General features: G+C 41.9%; 1 protein-coding gene across 1 annotated transcript in view; it reads left to right on the top strand.

The window, feature by feature from the left end:
• Nucleotides 1–22,836, top strand: part of LOC145355384 (mitogen-activated protein kinase 12-like) — a 72,782-nt gene that overhangs the window by 45,466 nt on the left and 4,480 nt on the right. The window contains exons 6-11 of the mRNA XM_080207400.1: nt 661–708; nt 4,308–4,422; nt 11,681–11,752; nt 15,978–16,057; nt 19,536–19,614; nt 21,945–22,118. Of these exons, the coding sequence (XP_080063526.1) occupies nt 661–708; nt 4,308–4,422; nt 11,681–11,752; nt 15,978–16,057; nt 19,536–19,614; nt 21,945–22,118 (568 nt within the window). The remainder of the gene's footprint in view (nt 1–660; nt 709–4,307; nt 4,423–11,680; nt 11,753–15,977; nt 16,058–19,535; nt 19,615–21,944; nt 22,119–22,836) is intronic.

The raw sequence follows: 22,836 nt of genomic DNA, 5'->3' as shown, positions 1-22,836 counted from the left end.
TATTCATGATTTTAAGTAAGATGTGATGCTCAATCTAGCAAGTTCCCTTATGCTGCATTGGAGGCCCAATTAGCATCATGAGCTGTTAGTCAAATTTATCACGTGGCAAATCAAAAACTTGCGGGGGTCCAATATCACAAATGGGTCATAGAATATATGCGTAACCTGATGTTATATATAGCAGCTTATTGCCATATTAAAATCATTGATGGTTGGGTTGGAGAGATCACAATTCTACCTTATTTTGAAGGAAAGACGTGTTATATGAAAGACGTGTTATATGGAGCTTAGCTTTCTTAAAGTAATGATGTTTTGTTCTAATTTAGATCCACTCCAATGAGGGCCTACATAGCCCAGTGTTAGGAAAGTCCCTACACTAATCTGTATGGATGACCTGAAAGTTCAGACCACACATGGCCAGCATTTTGACAGCTGCCAAGAATAATCTATGTATTTATTGTTGGCAGTGCCACTGCTCCCAGAGATGCCAAGGAAGACTCCCTTTTGAGGAGCTTCCAGAGGCAGCAGTGCCATCACAGATGTGGCACTGAAATTGGGGCTATTGCAGGATACTAGTTTTTAAAAATTCATGAGGAACTCTTACTAGCAAAGATCTGTTTTCCTGTTTAACTTCTGTCTTTATGGTTGATCTGTTGTCAGGATCTTAAACCAGGAAATCTGGCCATCAATGAGGACTGTGAGTTAAAGGTAAGCTTGATATTTGGGTTGTCATACAACACATTCTATTTAAAAACTGGCAAAGCATAGGGCACAATATATTTTACATGCCGACTCAAAGTGTTAAAAGCCATGACATATTCTATTATGTGGTAACAGAGTTGCAGCGGGCCATATTATTCCGGTGAAGAGCAAAGGAACACATCTGCTCCTCATTTCATAGAAATAATTTAACACACCTTTCCAGGACGGTTCCTTAGGCCCCAGCCCACCTCCCACCTGCCTCCACACCTCCCCCCCACAATCACTCCCACCCACCTCCACCCCACAACCACTCCCACCCTCCACCCAATCCCCCACCAACCCCCCAAGCAGGATGTTGATGCCGCAGCCAATAGGCTACTAATAACATTCAGGGCCTAGGCTGATAAATGGCTAGTAACATTCATGCCACACAATGCCAGCAAATGTTCATCTCCAACAAGAGAGAACCTAACCATCTCCCCATGACATTCAATGATATTGCCTCTGTTGAATCTCCAACATCCTGTGGGTTACTAATGACCAGAAATTGAACTGGAACAGCCATACAAAGGCTTGGAATTCTACTGCAAGTTACCTCCTGATTTCCCAAAGTCTTTCCACCATTTACAAGGTTCAGATCAGGAGTGTGATGGAATACTTCCCCCTTGCCAGGATGAGTGTAGCCCCAATACTCAAAAAGCTCAAGACCAGAGCGGAGAAAGCAGCCTGCTTGATTGGCATCCCATTCACCATTTTAAACATTCACTCTAACAGCCTACTCCTTCCAAACACACAGTGGCAGCAGTGTGTACCGCCCACAAGATGCACAGCCACAACTCCCCAAGGCTCCATCAGCAGCACCTTGCAGACCTCTGCTATCTCAAAAGGCAAGAAGAGCAGATACATGGGAACAGCATCACCTACAAATTCCCATCCAAACCCCAACGATCCTGACATGGAGCTATATTGCTGTTCCTTTACTGTCACTGGAAATCCTGGAACTCACTTCCTAACAGGGTGCACCTACACAAGATGAAATGCAGCAAGTTCAAGGCAGCAGCTCACCACCAAGTTCTCAAAGGCAACTAGGGATGGGTAATAAATGCTGGCCAAGCCAGTGAAACCTACATCCCATGAAAGGATAAATGCTTAAAGATTGCATCCAAATCTTATTTGTGTCCTGAGACCACAGTTTGGATTCTGGTGAGTGTCTTGGTCACCCATTAAAATATGGCAGCAGGCAATGTATTTTTAATTCATTCATAGAAGGTGGGCTTCACTGAGAATTTATTTCCCATCTCTAATTGCCCTTGAGAACCACCTTCTTGAACTGCTGCAGTCCATGTGGTATAAGTATCCCCAAAGGGCGGTTGGGTGTGGTAGTGAAGGAATGGCAATATATTGCCAAGTCAGAACGGTGAGTGACTTGGATGGGAACTTCCAGATAGTGGGGTATATCCACCATTGGGATTTTAATTCCACTACCACCTGATTTCCAACAGACAGAGTTGAAAATGCCCATGATTTTACACTAACGTGATTGTTCTCCGATAATGCCTATGATACAATTAATTGTTGGAATACAGGAGTAGCTATCTGCTCATCTCAGTGCTGTAAGCTTGATGAGCTTACTGCTCCTCAATTACTGCTACTTCCATTTAGTTGGATCAAATTGCTGAGTGCTCCGGATGTGTATGCTGATAAAAATTGCTCTCTTTGGAGATAAATTATTAACCAACGTGTTAACATATTCATGTGAAATTTGTCTTGCCTTTTATCAAACCATTTATTTCAAATGCATTAATATCTTCATGAAATAACAGACAAAAAAAAGTTCATCCAAACACGTTATCACACGCCACAATTCCTGTGTCCTTTCTCCTCGTTCTGTACATGTGTAGTCAGACCGCATTTCAAATATTGTGAGTAATTTTGGGCCCTGTATCAAGGGAAGGATGTGCTGGCCTTGGAGAGGGTCCAGAAGAGATAAATGAGAATGATCCTGGGAATGAAAAGCTTGACATATGAGAAGTGTTTGAGGACCCTGGGTCTGTAATGGATGGAGTGCAGAAGGATAAGGGGGGGGTGGGGGGAATCTCATTGAAACTTACAGAATAATGAAAGGCCTGGATAGAGTGGACATGGGGAAGACATTTCCATTAGTAGGAGAGATGAGGACCCGAGGGCACAGTTTCAGGGTAACGGGATGACACTTCAGAACTGAGATGAGGAGGAATTTCTGCAGCCAGAGGGTGGTGAATATATGGAACTCATTGCTGCAGAAGGCTGTGGAGACAAGGTCACTGAGTTAGGGTGGTGTGGTTAGCACTGCTGTCTCACAGCTCCAGAGACCTGGGTTCGATTCCTGGTTTAGGTCACTGTCTGTGTGGAGTTTGCACATTCTCCCTGTATCTGCGTGGTATTGCCTGTTACCTGCCGCACAGTATGTTTTAACCCTTATACAATGGATAACAAACTGCGAGTAGAAGTCTTGTTAGTATAACCAATATTTATTTAAACCCACACAATCAATAATCACCCACCCGACCAACGATAAATTATCTTACAGGAAGATACTAAAGTTCAAGTCCAATCGGAGACCCTGACTTAACTTTGCGTGACTGGCAAGTACCCAAGCAGATATTGGCCTTTATCTATGCGCTGTCCTCAGTAGTCATCTGTGTAGTCTGGTCCTTTGGTCTGGTCTGCCACTCTGGCTCTGGTCTTCCTTCCTTCTCAGGTGTGGTGGCTCTCCTTGTGCTGGTCGCCGCTGGCGATGTTCACCATTGTTGTAGCTCACTGGTGGGGTCAGAAAGAGAGAGAGAGATTCCTGGTTGCGCAGCACCCTTTAAACCCCGTTGGGTTTCATACCCCTTTTGGCCATTGCCAATCAATCGATCAGGACTTGATCATCCTGATGGATAAAACCCAATCAAGTGCTGCCACACCAATCTCTGGGTGTGTTCCCAACGGCCATGTCCGTAGATGCTGGAGGCACATAGGTTACATACCTCCCTCCCAAATAAGGGGTCACAGTGCCCTTACATCTGGTAAATAACCCAGTGTGACTAGACAGTCTCTTTAATCCTGGGGATGACCCATATCCTGTGGATTCACACGTCCGGGTTGCAGCCTGTTTGTCTCTGTCTTTAAACTGCAGCCTGTCATTTTAGTTCTTGCCCAATTGCTTTACAAATTGCGCACAGTCCAAAGATATGCAGGTCAGGTTGATTGGCAATGCTAAATTGCCCCTTGGTGCCCCAGAATGTGTAGGTTAGAGGGATTAGCAGGGTAAACTTGTTGAGTTGTGGGGATAGGGCCTGGGATAGGATTGTTGACTCGATGCTCAGAATGGCCTCCTTCTGCACTGTACTGATTCTATATTTAAGACGGAGATAGATAGGTTCTCGATCAGTAAGGGGATCGAAGGTTACAGGGAAAAGGAGAATGGGATTGAGAAACTTATCAGCCATGATTGAACGGTGGAGCAGACCCAATGGCCTAATTCTGCTCCTTTATCTTCTGGTCTTTTTGTACAGAAGTACAGTAAGAAAGGGATGTGTTTGACTTGTTACGGTTTTAAAGCTCTTCACTTTGGATTATAGATTCTTGATTTTGGGTTGGCGAGACACGCAGATCATGAAATGACTGGTTATGTGGTTACCAGATGGTATCGTGCCCCAGAGGTAATACTTAACTGGATGCATTATACTCAGACAGGTAATCTTATATCCGTATTTAATAGAGATGTGAAATCACTATTTTCCATTTTGTTCCAGCACTACAGGAATGAAAGATTGTGGTTTATTTTGCAGTTTCATTCATGTTTTATTTATGTGTGAAACTGATTAACCTGAAGCATGTGCGAATGACGCTCACTGTTTCACGTAACATTCAGATCCTAAACTTTATTTTCCGTTATCAGAATCTCTCATTTTTAAGTAGAACACCATAATGAACAACTTGCACATTCTGTTTGCAGTGCCTAACGTTCTCTGTTATTGTACAATAAGTTTGTTTTAAAGAGTGTATATTAGGAAGGTGGGGGGGAGACAGAAATTGAGGGGACTGTGTCACACCCACCCAAAAGGTTCAACACGGAGCCTGTGCCATTTTTGTGGCCAAGCCTATCTTAAACTCAATGGGTGAGCTGCCAACCTTAGTCTCCCTGCCCTTTGTAGGCAGCTCTTCTATTGGAGAGCACAAAATTCCTGTCCTCACTGGGTCAAAGTGGTGCAATCAGGAGTTTTGGGCCAAGTGACTTTATCCCCACAATCACGTAGGTGGAAAGTGTGGGAGAGGAGTGAAGCTTGACACATTAAAATGCCAAGACAACTGTAAGATAGCTGGACGTGGCCCTGCATGTTGAGACCCTATATACATGTGAATTAGGAGCAGGGAGCGGCCATTCAAGCCTGCTTCATTATTCAATAAAATTATGGCTGATCTGACACACTCCTGCCTTTCCATGATAACCTTTGTTAGTCAAGAATCTATCTCCCTTTGCTTTATAATTATCCATTCACCCTGCCTCCACCATTCTCTGGGGAAGAGAGTTCCAAGGACTTACAACTCTCAGAGAACAGATATCTATTCATCACCACCTTAAACAGGAAACTCCTTATTTTTAAACTGCGTCCCCAAGTTCTAGTCTCTCCCACAAGGGGATACATCCATTCAGTATCCACCCTGTCAAGTCCTCGGGATCTTGTATCTTTCAATAAGGTCACCTCTCAATCTTCTGAACTTCAATGGATACAAGCCCAACCTGTTCAACCTTTCCTCATAAGATAACCCTTCATTCCAGGTGAACCTTCCCTGAACTGCTTCTAATGCATCTGTATCCTTCCTTAGATAAGGAGTATACTTGTAAACTATACTCCCAACATCCGATACAACTGTAGCAAAACATCCCTATTGTAATATTCCATTCCCCTTGCAATAAATGAAAACATTCCATTTGCCTTCCTAATCACTTGCTGTATTGACATACTAACTTTTCCTCATTCATGTACCAGGACACCCAGATCCCTCTGGTGCTCAGAGTTCTGGAATCTCTTCCATTTAAATAATTTGCTGCTTTTCTATTCTTCCTACCATATTATACTCCACCCAGCAAATTTTTGTCCATGAACTTAACCTATCTACATCCCTTTGTAGACTCTTCCTCATAATTTACTTTCCTGTCAATCTTTGTGCCATGATGTGGATGTGCCGGCGTTGGACTGGGGTAAACACAGTAAAAAGTCTGACAACACCAGATTTCAGTCCAACCGATTTATTTGATAGTACACTCACTAGCTTTCGGGTTAGTCCCTTCAATAAAGGGACTAAAGGGACTAACCCGAAAGCTAGTGAGTTTACTGTCAAATAAATCGGTTGGACTTAAACCTGGTGTTGTCAGACTTTTTACAATCTTTGTGCCATCAGCAACCATATATTTGGTCTCTTCATCCAAATCATTGATATGAATTGTAAATAGATACTGCCCTAGCACTTACCCCTGTGGCACTTCACTCATCATATCTGGCCAACCTGAAGATGGCCCAATTGTGCCTACTCTCTGTTTCCTATTAACTAACTAGTCCTCAGCTAATGCATCAGCCCCTGCACTATGAGCTTTTATTTTACACAGCAATGTTTGATGCGGCATCTTGTCAAATGCTTTCTGGAAATCCAGGTATAACACATCCACAGGATTCCCTTTATTCATGTGTTTGTAACTTCCTTAAAGATCTCCAATGAATTCATTAAACACTTTCACAAATCCATTGTTGATGCTGCATTGAGGTTTTCTTAGTGTCTCACTGTAACTTCCTGAATAACAGATTCCAGCATTTTCACTCTGATAGATCTTAAGATAACTGGCCTTGCTTTCTGGAAGCATATTTGCAACTTTCCAATTCAATGGGATCTTTCCAGAATTGAGGGAAGTTTGGAAAATTGAAATCAATACATTCACTATCCCAGCAGCCACTTCCTTTGAGACCATGGGAGGAAGTCAGTCAGGACCTGGTGACTTGTCAGCATTTAGTTTGAATTTTTTTTTAAATTACTCTTTCCTTGGTGATTGTAATTGTTTTAAGTTGCTTCTTCCCTTTTACCTGATGACTCTCAATTATTTCTGGAATACTATCACTTATATGTTAGAAGCATATAAGATTATGAAGGGAATAGGTAAGATAGAAGCAGGGACGTTATTTCCACTGGTGGGTGAAACTAGAACTAGGGGGCATATCCTCAAAATAAGGTGAAGCAGATTTAAGACTGAGTTGAGGAGGAACTTCTTTACACAAAGGGTTGTGACTCAGCGGAATTCCCCGCCCAGTGAAGCAGTTGAGGCTACCTCATTGAATGTTTTTAAGGCAAGAATAGATAAATTTTTGAACAGTAAAGGAATTAAGGATTATAGTGAGCAGGCGAGCACGTGAAGCTGAGTCCAGAAAAAGATCAGCTATGATCTTATTGAATGGCAGAGCTGGCTCAAAGGGCCAAATGGCCTACTCCTGTTCCTAGTCCTTGTGTTCTTATTTATGTTATATTCTATCCTTTACAGTGAAGACAAATGCAAAATATCTGTCCAATTCATCCACCATTTCCTTATTTTCAGATATTAATTCCCCAGACTCACTCTCTAGAGGACCAACACTCATTCTTACTTACTCTTTTCAAATACCTACAGAAACTCTTAGTATCCATTTTTGTACTTCTAGCCATCTTTCTGTCATACTCTAATTTCTCCCTCCTTATTAATCTTTTAGCTATTCTTTACCACTCTTTATATTCTGAACAATCTTCTGACCTGTCACTCGTCTTTGTGGAATTATATGCTTTTTCTTTCAATTTATTTAGTTAGCCACAAAATATGCATGCTTCACTTTCTTTCTCATTAGAATGTAAATATGCTTAATATTCTGAAATATCTCCTTAGATGTCCGCCGGTGCATTGCTATCACTTTCACCCATCCCTTAACCTAACTTCCCAGTTCTCTTTAGCCAGCTGTCTTCATGCCCTCATAATTGCCCTTATTTAAGTTTAAAACACCAGCCTTAGATCCACTTTTCCAGCATTTAAACTGAATGTGAAATTCAATCACATTATGACCATTGCTGCCTTCACTATGAAGTCAATAATTAATCCTATCTCATTGCACATTGCCATATCTAGGCCGTGATCTTGCAGTCCTATTAGCCTTGAGTGCAATAAATGCTGGCCAGCCAGCGACGACAATATCCCACGAATGAATGAATAAAAGTCTTGAGTGATCAAAATGGGATTTGCTCCAGCAAGATCTCAGTGTAAGATCTTCCCTGCACCCCAATCCCCCCGCCTGTTGATGACAATGATCAGGGCACGAACCCAATTTCCATACATTATGACATTTTAACATATTGTTAAAGGCCTTGATGCTGTAATGTCCACCCATGACATATCCTCCATCCCCTGCCAGTGGAGTGATTTCACACTGATGCAAATCATACTAGTTTACAAAACCAGTTGCAATGACTACTCTGGGGGTGCAGAGGTGCCTGTAGGTCCAGGAACATAGCTGGGCATTGCCCACTGTCAGGGGAATCTGTCATAGGGGTTAAGGTTTAAAAATTTTTAAAGTTTATTCATTAATGTCACAAGTAGGCTTACATTAACACTGCAATGAAGTTACTGTGAAAATCCCCTGGTCACCACACTCCAACACCTGTTCAGGTACACTGAGGGAAAATTTAGCATGGCCAGTGCACATCTTTCGGACTATGGGAAGAAACCAGAGGACCCGGAGGAAACCCACGCAGAGATGAGGAGACTGTGCAGACGCCACATAGACAGTGACCTGAGCCAGGAATAGAACACAGGTCCTTGACTAACCACTGTGCTGCTCCCTCAATTAGGAGGGTTACCCTCCTCCATTGGAAGGTCACCTACTGCATGTCAGGTGGGACGCTCCTCTGATGCACAAAGGGGAGTGAGGGGGGCAATGTCCACAGGAGAAGGTGGGCCTTTAATTAAACTTCGAGATTGCTGAGTCCTTTAAAAATGTCATCCCAGTCTCAGAATGCCAATGTTGCCAGTGTTTAGGCTCCACCGCCTCCAGCAGGCTGTGGAATCCTTGCCAGTATTATGAAATTGCGCAGAGTGCCATTAAATCAAGCAAGCTCTTCTCACCTGATCCAACTTCACCTTTAATGTAGCCTGCTCTTTGGTTGGCTCTGGAATGTGCTACTCTAAGAAACTCTCTTGAAATTACTTTATAAATTTATCATCAAGTTACCTTTTACCTCAACTAATCTATATGTGGATTAAAATCATCCATGATTATCACTTCACCCTTCACACAAGCTTCATTATTTTTTCTTTACACCCCATCCTACAGTGTAGTCACTGTTGGTGGCCTATCAACCACTGCTGCCAGTGAATTCTTACCTTTACTACTTCCCAAGTTCACTCCAACTGATTCTATATCCTGATTCCCAGAACTGAAGTCATTTATTTCTGAACTGCTGTCATTCTTAATTCACAAGCTACCATTCCACTGTTTCCAAGTCTCCTGTCCTTTCTAAACATCATGTACCTTCAATATTCAGGTCCCAGTCTTTGTCATCTTGCAGTCATGGCTTGGTGGCACAGTGATGTCTCACAGCACCAGGGACCTGGGTTTGATTTCCAGCTTGGGTCACTGTCTGTGCCAAGTCTGCACATTCCCTCCTGTGGCCATATGGGATTCCTCTGGGTGCTCTGGTTTCCTCCCTCAGTCTGAAAGATGTGCTGGTTAGATGATGTTCATGGGATTTTCACAATAACTTCATTGCAATGTTAATGTAAGCCTACTTGTGACACTAATAAATTAACTTAAACATCATACATTTTAATTGTTGACTCATCTGTTATGAATTCTACATGCATTCAGATACAGAATCTTTAGTTTTTTTTCCCTATTTTTGCAACCTCTTACCATTTTTGCTGCTGCACTGTTACACTCTGTTCCTTCCAACCTTTCTCTGCTCACCATTTCCCTTATTGCTACCTTGCTCTCTAGCCTTGTTTTCTCTATTCAATTTATCACATCTTCTCAGACTTGATCCATTGCCCTCACCATTTTGTTTAAAGCCCTCACTGGAACCTTAGTTTAATGACTTGCCAGAACACACAGGCCAGTATAGTTCAGGTGAAGACCACCCCAATTATACAGCTCCCATTTTCCCCAGTGCTGGCATCATAGAATCCCTACTGTGCAGGAAATGGCCATTCAGCCCATTGCGACTGCACCAACACACTGACAGTGCCTTAAACAGGCCCTCTCTCTCACCATATCCATGTAATCTCACACCATGGCTAATCCACCTAGCCTACATATGTTGGAACACTAAGGGGCAATTTAGCATGGCCAATTCACCTAATCTGCACATTTTTGGAATGTGGGATGAAATCGAGCACCCAGAGAAAACCCGTGCAGACATGGGGAAAATGTGCAAACTCCACACAGACAGTGACCTGAAGCTGGAATCGAACCCGGGTCCCTGCTGCTGTGAGCTCATTGTGCCAGTGCCCCTTCAAATCCCATTTCAAATCAAAACTTATTTCTCCCACACCAATCTTTGAGCCACACACTTAAGTCTCTAATCTGATTTACCCAATTCGCTTGCACCTCAGGTAATAATCCAGAGATTATTATCTTTTGAAATTCTAAATTTTAATTTAGCCCATAACTGTTCATGTTCCCTCAGAAGAACATCTTCCCTGTTTCTACATATGTCACTGGTACCCGAGTGGACCATGACCACTGAATTCCAACCCCTCTCACTGCAAGTTCCTGTCTGGACCCAGAGCAGATGTCTTGAACGCAGGCACCAGGCAGTCAATGTAGCCATCTTGCTCTCAGCTACAAAGAACTGTGTCTATCCCCTTGACTATTCTGTCTCTTACTAACACTTCATTCCTATTCATGCTTCCTGCACCACAGCACCATGGCCAGTTCGTTCACCTATCCACAGCCCGATTTCCATCAATACAGATTGCAAGAGCCTCAGATTTGTTGAACAATTGCAGAAACTGAGGCTTCTACACTTCTACCTATTATGATTCCCTTATCTGCTTCTCTCAGAGTCACGCCTTCCTGTCCCTGATCATTGATCAAATCGGAAGACCCTCGCCAAAGGGGTCTGTCTGACTGTCTCCTGGAACAAAGTGTCCAGGTAACTTTCCCATCCTTGATATATCGCAGTTTTCATAGCTTGGCCTCCAGTACAATGGCTCTGAACCTTGTTCTTCCGGCTGCCTACATTTATTGCAGACCCAGTCGCTGTGGATCACGCTGGCATCCAAAAGCTCTCACATTCGCAGTCACAATACATCACCTGCCTTGCCATCTTAGTTCAGTGTTAATTAATTTCGCTTTTTCTTAATTAATTTATAATTAATAAACCCCTGTACAATCAATAAGCTTTGTTATTGCTGGTAAACTTCAATAATACTTGTAAGTAATACTAAATTAATATTAATAAAGTTGTAAAAATACATTTGCTACAAAGTGCCAGAATTTTGCAGGATAAATGAGCAAAAGAATCACTAGTGAATCATTTACCTATTTTGCTGCCACACCACTTTTTATTTTATCTCTCCAAATGTAGTTGACTCACAAGCTCAACTGGCTGATTTCAAATTCTCAGACCTCTCTCTTCTTGCACTGGTTTCAAACTCTTGGACTTCTCCCTCACGTTGCTTTTGAACTGTCAGAACTCTTTTGCTAATTTTGAACTCTCAACTCTCTTCCCTCTCACTCTGGTTTTGAACCCTCAGACCTCTCCCCTTCTGAGTTAGTTTTGAACCCTCCTTGTGTTTGAGAATGCAAAAGCCCTCTGTATAATTAAACTGTTAAATCACAAAACTAATAAAGTATTGTTTCCAGTATTGCACACTGTTGACTACATGAAAGCAATTTCACCTCGACGTGTTTAATAACCTTCTATCATTTATAATTTGTAGTTGATATTTGGTCTGTTGGCTGCATCATGGCAGAGATGATTACAAGCCGACCTCTTTTTAAAGGCATCGATCGTATCCTTTGCGATTATGACAAACTCTCTCTGCTAATCAATAGAGGAGGAGATCTAAATAGATCTCAGGAAATAGCTGGAGCTTTTAAGTAATTGATGAGGAACCTTGCTCAGATCAGTAATGTAATGAGTAAATTATAGTAGGAGTCTAACACTGACAGTGAATGGCTAAGTAATATATTATTTTCAGCAATGGGAAGTCAAGACTCTAAGTGGCCCACAATCTTGCCTGCCTCTAATAATTGCTAACCTGCTTTAGTTTTATTTGCCTTAATACTCAACAGCACCCCCAGCAGTATATGAGAGGCAAGATCAATGTGTCCTTCCTTGTATAAACTCTGAGGTGAATTTTCAGAAAATTTGTCTGTCATAAGCTTGCAGAGGACCCATGTAAATTCAAGGAAAATGGCATCTCAAATTTCCGCTGTTCCCTTCCTGATATCAGCGCAAACAAATGGAAATTGGTGAAAACGGATTCCCCCATGGATGGAGCAACATCATCAAATTTTAAGTTCTGGGCCAGACTCCATCTTCATGAAAGGAACCAGGGGGCACAGACTAAAAAAAAGAGGCAGAAAGTTTAGAAGGGAAAAGATATTTTCACCCAGAGGGTGGTGCTAATCTTGAACTCACTGCCTGAAAGGGTGCTAGAGACAGAAACCCTGATAACATTTAAAAAGTATTTAAAAAGTGCTTGACAACCTACAAGACTACAAACAAAGAGCAGGAGAATGGAAAAGGATGGATGGTTCCTCATTGGCTGGCACAGACCTGATGGACTGAATGGCCTTTTCATGCTCAAAATTTCTCTGATTCTACAATTCGATGAAATGAGAAACCACACCACAATATTCTGTACCCTTACAAAAATCTTCACACAGTGCCTGTGGTTCCTTCATCCATGGAGTGGCATCTACAGTCAGGTTAAAAATGCCTATGGTAATGTGGCTAAGAATATTTTGAAGGAAGTAGGGGGAAGCACTTCTTTGCAACCCCAGCAATGCAAAACCCTCCCAAATGTCTGTTACAGAATATGAAAAATTACAAACCGACAAATATTGTGAAAATGTTGGTTGCTGGAAGAATCCACAATCGCAGGGTTTATTTGTACACTTGGATAATAAAAAAGGCAAAGTGTCCATCCCTTAACAATCAGGAAAGGAGATGCATGAATCACTGTATATAGGTCTTGAGAAAGGATTATGGTGAAAGGATGGTGTTTGGTCAAAATGTCAGGGAGTGCACTGTACATCTTGTTGGTAGCATACATCCTGAGCATTAAAGGAGTCTATTACCCAATCCTGAGATGGACCTTGGAGAGATTGCAAATAAAACCACAAAGTGCTAGAAATACTCAGGGAGCATCTGTGGAGAGAGAAACAGAGATAATACTTGAAGTTGAATGTTTTTTTCTTCAGAACTATAAAGAGTTGTGTTCAACTCAAAATATAACTCTCTTCCTCTCTACAAATGCTGCCAGACCTTTTTGATTTGATTTATTATTGTCATATGCATTAGGATACAGTGAAAAGTATTGTTTCTTGCGCACTATGCAGACAAAGCATACCGTTCATGTAGAAGGAAAGGAGAGTGCAGAATGTAGTGTTACAATCGTAGCTAGGGTGTAGAGAAAGATCAGCTTAATGCAAGGTAGGTACATTCAAAAGTCTGACAGCAGCAGGGAAGAAACTGTTCTTGAGTCGGTTGGTACGTGACCTCAGACTTTTGTATCTTTTTCCCAACAGAAGAAGGTGGAAGAGAGAATGACCGGGATGCATGGGGTCCTTAATTTTGCTGGCTACTTTTCTGAGGCAGCAGAAAGTGTAGACAGATTTAATGGACACTGCTGAGTACTTCCAGCATTTTCTGTTTTTACTTCAGATTTCCAGCCCCTGCAGTACTTTATTTTTATCTTTGAGAGATTATGTGGTGTCTTTAAAATTGATTGTTTGCTACTTTGGATTTTTCTCTATCCCTTTTTCATTTAAAGTGGGATAACAAAGAATTGTGTCCTACTGAGTAAAGTTACGTTCACTTTTATTTTACAACAAAGATTACTTCTAGACAAACAACAGGGAGTAAAAAGCATAAACCCAGATCACTGTAACACAGCAGCAGTTTTCACAAGATTGGAAGCAAAAAGGTGGAGTGCCAAAAAGAGTCTTGCCTCCGATGAGAAGTTCTTTCTTAGGAGCTGCAAATGCACCCCACGCTTACTTCCTGATTACTTAATTCTACTTCCTGATTTTTCTCCCAGTGTCATAGAATTAGTGAAAGTTTACAGCACAGAAAGAAGCCACTCAGCCCACTGTGTCTGAGCTGGCCGAGGAACGTGCCATCCAGCCTAGTCTCACTTTCCAACGTCTGGTCCCTACCCTGCAGGTTAGAGTGCTTCAGGTGCATACCCAAACGCTTCTCAAATGGGATGGGAGCATCTGCCTCTACTACCCTTTAAGTGCCAGACCTTTCTCTCCCTCTGGGTGAAAAAATCTTCCTTATCTTTCCTTTATTCCTTATATCAATCACTTTAAAACTATGTTCCCTGGTCACTAACCCCTCTGAGAAAGTAAAACAGTGCTTCCCATGCATGTTATTCAGGCCTTTCACAACTTTGTACATCTCAATCAAATCTCCCCTCAGCAGCTCCTCTGTTCCAAGGAGGACAAGTCCAGACTGTCCAATCTTTCCCCATTGCTGCAATTTTACGGTCCCAGAAACATCCTCGTAAATCTCCTCTGTAAACCTCTCTGATCTGGTGTACATTCTTTCTGTAATGAGGTAACCATAATTTCATACAGTGCTCAAGTTGTGGCCCAATTAATGTTTTATTTAGTTCCAGCATTACCTCCCTGCACTTACATTCAATGCCTCAGCCAATAAGCTATTCCAAATGACTTCTTAACATTTTATCAACCCTTTAGGGATATGTGGACATTCACTCCAAAATCCCTCACTTCCTCTATACCTCTCAGTACCCTCCCATTCATTGTGTAATCTTTCACTTGTTTGACTTCCCTAAATGCATCACCTCACCGTTCTCTGGTTTGAATTCCATTTGCCACTTTTCACAGAATTCCTACAGCACAGAAGGAGGCCATTCAGCCCACTGACTCTCCACCATAATCCTACTCAGGCTCTATTCCTGTAAGCCTACATATTTATTTTGCTAATCCCCCTGACACTCGGGTCAATTTAGCCTGACCAATCAACCTAAATCGCACATCTTTAGACTCTGGGAGGAAACCAGAGCACCCAGAGGAAACCCACACAGACCCGGGGAGAATGTGCAGACTCCACACAGTGACTTGAGGCCGGAATTGAACCCCAGGTTCCTAGTGCTGTGAGGCAGCAGTGCTAATCACTGTGCTGTATCTCCCTGAAGTCTGCAGTTATCCACCTCACTATCATCTACATGGCTAATTTTTATGTAATCGGCAAACGTCTTGATCATTTCCCCTTACATTTATGCCCCCAAGTCATTAATATATACCACAAGGGTCCTCATACTGTGTCCTGCAGAACCCCACTGGGAACAACCTGTCCTAAAACCATCCATCAGTAATTACCCTTTGTTTCCTGCCAGAGCCAATTTTATATGCAGCTTGCTATTCCCTGAGATCCTGTGGGCTTTTATATTTTTAACCAGTATGCCATGTCGGACCTTGTCAAAAGCCTTGCTAAAGGCCACGTACATCATATCAACTGCACGGCTCCCCTGTGCCCAAGAAATCACTGGGCCAGGTGCTGGTGTTAATCTGCCCCTGACATGGTGGCATCATCATTTCTGTGTAGAAGCCATCTCGGAATAAAGGAATCATTCTAGTGTCCTAAATAATATTTACTCTTTCATCAGCATCACAAAAATACAGGTTATCTGATCTTTACAACATTGCTGTTTCCGGGAGCTTGTTATGCACAAAACAGTTGCTATAGCTCCTAAATTACAACAGTGACTGTACTTCAAAACTGTTACATTGGCAGTGAGGCATTTACGGGGGCTTCCTGTAGGCACTATATAAATGCAAATCTTTCTTTGACTCTTCCTTGTGCTCCTGATTGACAGTCTGCCTCTTACAGGTGATAGATAATACCCTGGACATTTGATTGATGTGTAGTATTACAGAGGGATAGGGTATTTAATTAACTTAATCGTACATAGGTGTTTTTGCCATACAGTTTACAGCTACATGGTTCATTGAACATGGTCCTTGACGTGCAGTTTATAGATCTAGATCAACTGACAGAAATCATGAAAATAACAGGTACGCCCACACAAGATTTTGTTCAGAAGCTGCAAAGTCAAGAGGTAAGCAGAACATTTTCAACCTCTTAAAAAGTAATGAACAGCACATTATAATTGGTTAATAGTTTCTCTATTGTGATTGCAGATCAATACTGTCCTTTTGGCAGTTCTCAGCCCAGCACATTGTCCAGTATAAATTAAAATAGAAGAATTGTAGAATCACAACAATGCGGAGGAGGCCATTGAGCCCATCAAGTCTGCACCAACTTTCTGACAGTACCTTACCTAGGCCCACTCCCCTGCCCTATCTCCTAACATGTGGGATAATCCATCTAACCTACATGTCTTGGGACACTAAGGAGCAATTTAGCATAGCCAATCAACCTAACCCACACATCTTTCAACTATGGGAGGAAACCAGAGCACCTGGAGGAAACCCATGCAGACATGGGGAGAATGTGCAGACTCGGCACAGACAGTCACCTGAGGCAGGAATTGAACCCGGGTACCTGGAACTTTCAGGCAGCAGTGCTAACCACTGTGCCATCCTACTGGCCACAACATTTACTTAAAAATGACAAAAACAAGCAGTTATAAGCACAGTCTGCCAGCAGATAACACAGTACATTGGGAAAATGAACAGGCTGATCAGCCTATCAAGCCTGCATTTAGACCACAGGTGCTGTGCACCACAACTCCATTTTCCAGCCTTATATGAAATCTCAATCATGGGAAAGGGATCATCTCAGTGAAAATAGGCTGAATTTTAACTCTGTGACTATGTGATTGGATTTTTAGGGAGTTAAAATCAAGCCCATTCACTCCAAATATTTAAATGATAATGAGTTAATTTTCCTACACAAATTGTTTGAGGACCATGTCAGCAGTGGTACAGTTAATTGCACTCTCTGAGTCAGAAGTCGTTGGTTCATTCAAGTCCTACTTCAGGACTTAAAGCATAAAGAAAAATTAAGACCAACACTCCAGCATCATTGGAGTGCTGTATCTCTGATGAGATATCAAACCAAGGTCCCAAAGGCCATCTTTTTTCTTTATTAATCATTCATGCCAGGCTATTTCAGAGGGCATTTAAGAATCAGCCACATTGCTGTAGGTCTGAAGTCACATGTAAACCAGATCGGGTAAGGACAGCAGATTTCCTTCCCAAAAGGACATGAATGAACTAGATAGGTTCTTATGACAATCGGCAATGATTTCATGGTCATGATTAAACTTTTAAATCCAGATTTTTATCAAATTCAAATTCCACCATCTGCTATGGTGGGACTCGAATCCTGGTCCGCAGATCTCTAACCTGGGTGTCCGGATTACTGGTCCAGCATCACCACCATCTAAGGTGAAGTAAATGATCCCGTAGCTCTGTTTTGAAAAACAGCAGAGGAGTTATCCCCAGTGTCCTGGCCAATATTTATCTCTCAACCATAATTACAAACACGTTATCTACTCATTATCGCATTGTTGTTTTTTAGAATTTGATGTGCACAAATTTGCTTCAATGTTTCCGATATTGAAACGATGACTAAACTTCTAAAGCGGTTGTGAAAGGCACTATATAAATGCAAGTTTTTTTTGTTACTTTGATGATTGTAGTTGATGATTTACATTTCTAATAACGTTGGAAAGCAAAATCAGTAAAATATTTTCTTTAAGTTTAATTATTAGTGTCACAAGTAGGCTTACATTAACACTGTGTTGAAGTTACTGTGAAAATCTTCTAGTCGCCACAATTCAGCATCTGTTCGGGTACACTGAGGGAGAATTTAGCATGGCCAATGTACCTAACTAGCGCATCTTTTGGACTGTGGGAGGAAACCCAGAGGAAACGTGGGACGAGGGTCATTTTTAAGATGTAGATTGGATGACTTCAGATTATTTGTGCAAATCTTAGTTAATGGTGCACTTCCTGTTTAGGTCATGACGCGCAATAAGTTGCTAATTAGATTTAGTGTTGTTCCTGACTGCTGCAAGAAAAAGGTTCAGTACCAGAGAGGGGTTGCCATAACAACAGACACACAAGAGTCAGCAAGGGCAGACTGAAGAGCTGAGCTCTGATGGATGTGTATTTTTAAGTCTGAGATTGAATCAATTTTGTTAGACCTTGCACTTATTACAGGAAGCTACATAATATCAAATATGATGCAGTGTCAAAGATATTTTTAGTGATGCCACTGACTTAAATATAGTGTTTTAAATGTGGCAACATCAGTGAGGCACATTCCTGCAGCATTTCCGTGCAAATGTATATGATAAAAGTGAATGTTACTTCTAAAATTATGGGAGTACTAACCAGAAATCACCATTCAATTATGCACAGTGTTTTATCTACTAATTCATACCAACACTGAGGGTTAATAGTCAAAACCTTAAGGGGGTTTCAAATCTGTGATGCACAGTTGAAAATGTTAACCTACTTATTGAATATACAAAATAATGACTCCTTTGAAGTTATTTTTAACCAGAGAAATTAACAGTATTAACAATTAGGTGTCAGCCTTCCCTCAATCATAGCAATCTTGCCTGAGTCAGAAGGTTGAGCGTCCAAGTTCCACCGTAGGAATTGTGCCATTAGTCCATGCTGACATTTCAGTGTAGTATTGAGGGCGTGCTACGCTGTTGGAGGTGCCGTCATTTGGATGAGACATCTAAACTGAGGCCGCATCTGCCCTCCCAGGTAGACTTAAAAGATACCTCGACCCTATTCAAAGAAGGATTCTCCAGGTTAGTGGCTAATGTTGATCCCTCAACGTAGAAGCTGAAAAAAAGAAATTGTCTGATCATCCTCAAAATTACTTTGTTGTTTTGTGAAGTAGTTAACATCCTAAGATTGAGCCTCTCCTCACCAGCGTGAAACATGGGACATACACATTTTGGGGCTTTCACATCAGCGAAGCAGAGACTTTGGCCAGAACTTGCCGGCTGCTCGTGCTGGCGGGATCTTCGGGTCCCATCGATGACACACCCTGCCCTGCCACGGGTTCCTTGATAGCATGGAATAGAGTCAATGGGAAATTGACCACTGCCTCCAACCATGAGAAAGATGCCACAAGGAGGGAAGAGAATCCCACCCTTGAAAATAGCTTCAAGAGGTGGAACACCAACAAATCCCTATTTTAATTTTCAAATCGAACAGAGGAATTCCATCATGTAGCAAACATGGTTTTAATGGAAGTAGTCAAGAGACGTGTATGTTTTAACAAAAGGATGTTTCCAGTGAAATAGAAGTAGATATTTTTAAGACCATAATGATATTTCCGGTTTTCCAAATGTGTAATCAAGTATTTTAACAATTTAACAACTTACAATAAGTAAAACTTCTTTGATTACATTTCCCAATAAAAATTTGGGTTTTTGAAATTTTGCTATAAAATTTCTTTCTACCAAGACAAAATAGAATCTCATTGTGATCTTGGAACAAGCTGAAACAAAGTGATTGGGGAGCCATTAGTTAACGGTTCAATACTCGCATGCTGCCAATAAAACTGTGTGTTCATCAGTCAAGTTATATTTTTGCTTTCTACAGGCTAAAAATTACATCAAAAGTTTACAAAGGGTTCCAAAGAAAGACTTTAAAGCCCTGTTTGCAAATGCAAATCAAGCAGGTAAGAAACACTTCCATGACTTGATAAATTCTAGTGGAGGAGTTAGATGGATTGTAGCCAATTAATTCTTCAGTCAGCAGAATAACTAAGTGTTAATCACATGTGGTCATTTAGTTCCTTGGTTCCCTGGTTATTCAGTCAAAGGTCAATGAAGCAGTTTCAACTTAAAGACCCCTTTATGCTTCCATTTCTTTAGACAGATTCCAAATGACTGCTGTTTGTGATTCATTTTGTTTAAGTTACAACTCTGTTAGCACAGGTACAAACATACATCCATGCTTTGTGGGTCTGTGCTTCTGCCACGGAGATGGAGCAACCTAAATTAGTCATGTAAATACAAGGTGCTAGCTATCCGAGAAAACAAACTAAAACACAGCACCATTGTGAAATGACAGGTGATCTCATTGAAACAGGATGTGACAGTTGAGATGTAGATTGAATGTTTGCCCTGCTTAGAGACTCAAGAACTAGAGGAGACCAGTTAAGACTGAGAGGGGGAGGAATTTCTTCATTTGGAGGATGGTGAATCTTTGGGATTTCTAGCCCAGGGGGGCTGTGGAAGCTCAGTCATTGAGCCTATTCAAGACAGAAATTGATAGCTTTCTGGACACAAATGGGATATGCGAAAAGCTCTGGCAAGTGACATTGAGGTAGGTGATCAACCGTGATCTAATTGAAGAGCAGAGTAGGTTCAAATGGGTGATTGGCTTACTTCTGCACCTACATTACTATGATCCTATGTTCTAGCAACATAAATGAAAGATCTGAATATAAACGGCTGAATTGGTGCACTGAATAGCTGCTCTGTTTAAATGAGTAATGAAAGGAGGTGAAATGTTTGCAATGCTTTCCTTTAAACTACAGACCCACGGCATAAAACCAGCTTAACTCTTCACTGATTGATTGCCTGACCTTTCTGCAAGGGTACCGGTGAGGCAATGAGTGGGCATGGTATGCTTGTGGATGTGATACCCCAAACGTCATCTGTTATTGGCTGTAACTACAAATGTGCAAACTGATTGTGCCAACCAATCCCAACTCAGGCTGATGGCTTTGGACATTGCCTTGTCGGTGTATGTGAGGGTGTTAATCTGAAATCAGATTTAAATTACAACTGGTGTGATTTTTGCAAGATGGCTGGTAGCCGATTTAGTGCCTTTGGTATTTTTACCTCACAGCAGCAATATTAAAATTTAAATCCCTTCAGTCAATTTGTACATCATTACCATTTTGTCAGTCTCAAATTAAAGCTGCCAACAGGTAATAGTGTCTGTCTCTCTTTTTGCTTTGACAGCCCAATAAGAGAATTGCTCCAGTGTTGCATTAAGAGACGTTCTGTCTAATGTACGTTCTAAGTGACATGCTTTATTCTGACTGTGGCTGCACCCTTTCTCTGTTCTGTGATTAACCATGAGAACTTATCTGTGTATCCTCTATTGGGCAATGTCGGCCATCACTCAGTTGCTGGCAGTCTTGCCTCAGTTGTTGTTAGATCTGATCCCACTACAGTCTGAGTAAGGGCAGAAGGTTTTTTGTTTCAGTTTAGTTAGGACAACGTGATCGGCACAGGCTTGGCGGGCCAAAGGGCCTGTTCCTGTGCTGTACTTTTCTTTATTGCCTTTGTTCACTCCAGCAAAGGTCTAGGCTGGCATACCACATGTAGTCAGGGGTGCCATTTTTTAAATACGAGGTTAAACTGAAGTCTGCTGTTTCATGTACCCATAAAAGATCTCAGGGCACTATTCCAGTTAAGGGCAGGGATGTTTTTCCCTCAATAAACATCACAAAAAATGGTCTGGTCATTCTCAAACTGATTGCTGTGCTACACATTGGGTGCTATGTATAATAATGACATTTCAAAAGGGGATGGCACGCTGGTTAGCACTGATGCCTCACAGTGCCAAGGATCTGGCTTCAGTTCTGGCCTCAGCCCACTGTCTGCATGTATTTCCTCCCACAGTCCAAAGATGTGTGGGTTAGGTTGATTGGCCATGCCAAATTGACCCTAGTGTCTGAGGATTTAGCAGGGCAAATGTGTGGGGTTAAGGCCTGGGTGGGACTGTGGTCAGTGCAGACTCAATGGGCCGAATGGCCTCCTTCTGCACTGTGGGGATTCTATGACAAGTACTTTACTGGCTGTTCTGTAGTTTGGGACATTGTGAAAGACATTATGTAAATCCACTTCTGTGAAGCAGCTTGGCAGCTTTTTCTACATTGAAGTGGCGTTGTACTGTACTAGTTTATATAATATATACACTGTCATTCTTTCAAGCTTGGAGTTTCGCTTGTTTAATAATCTTACCTTGCTGACTTTATTTGTCTGAAAACAGCTGTGAACCTAATGGAGAAAATGCTCGTTCTCGATGCTGAAAAACGAATTACAGCAGCAGAAGCTTTGGCTCATCCGTACTTCGAACAATACCGCGATCCTGAGGAAGAGACCGTGGCAACACCATATGACGATAGTTTTGATAACATAGATTGCACTATTGAAGAATGGAAAAGTAAACACACTTCTAGTACTTTTTTTTTACAAAGAGTTGTTCTCTGCTTGTGGCGTCACACCTAATGCCCATCTCTGCTGCTGGGGTCCACTCCAGAGGGCATTTAGGATCGACCACACATTGTAGGAGCAGAGTTGTGGGCAGCGCAGAGATAAACTTTACCACTAGCCCCCAACAAAATAAGATTCCTGCCTCTCATACTTCTCAAGCTAAGGATTCTGGTAGGCACAAATCTGCAAACTGTCAGAATCTCCTACTGAATTTTTTCCCTCACCTTCACCTTTAGTTTCTTTATTTCTTGCTTTCTTCTTCACACCGTTTATACACTTCTGACCCCAACACAAAATCAGGCCAAGATTTTCCATTCCTGCTCTGGTGGGCCAGCCTACAGTCCATTCACTTTCGAAAGGACTGGAAAATCCTGACCTCTGTTTGAGCTGGGATTGGATGGCATAGTTGATTTGTGCAACCAATTAGAAGAAACACTAAAACTAGTGACACAGGTGGCACAGTGGTTAATACTACTGCTTCACAGTGCCAGGGGCCAGGGTTCGATCCCAGCCTTGGGTGACTGTCTGTGTGGAGTTTGCACATTTTCTGTGTGTCTGTGTGGGTTTCTTCCAGGTGCTCCGGTTTCCTCCAACACTCCAAAGATGTGCGGGTAAGGCAGATTAGAGAGTTATGGGGATAAGGCAGACAGGAAGGCCTGGGAGGGATG

This window comes from Carcharhinus amblyrhynchos, chromosome 19 (assembly GCF_965287045.1).
Source record: "Carcharhinus amblyrhynchos chromosome 19, sCarAmb.v2.hapA, whole genome shotgun sequence".
Lineage (NCBI taxonomy): Eukaryota > Metazoa > Chordata > Chondrichthyes > Carcharhiniformes > Carcharhinidae > Carcharhinus > Carcharhinus amblyrhynchos.
The sequence above is the reverse complement of the archived record's forward strand: the minus strand, read 5'-3'. Positions and strand labels throughout refer to the sequence as shown.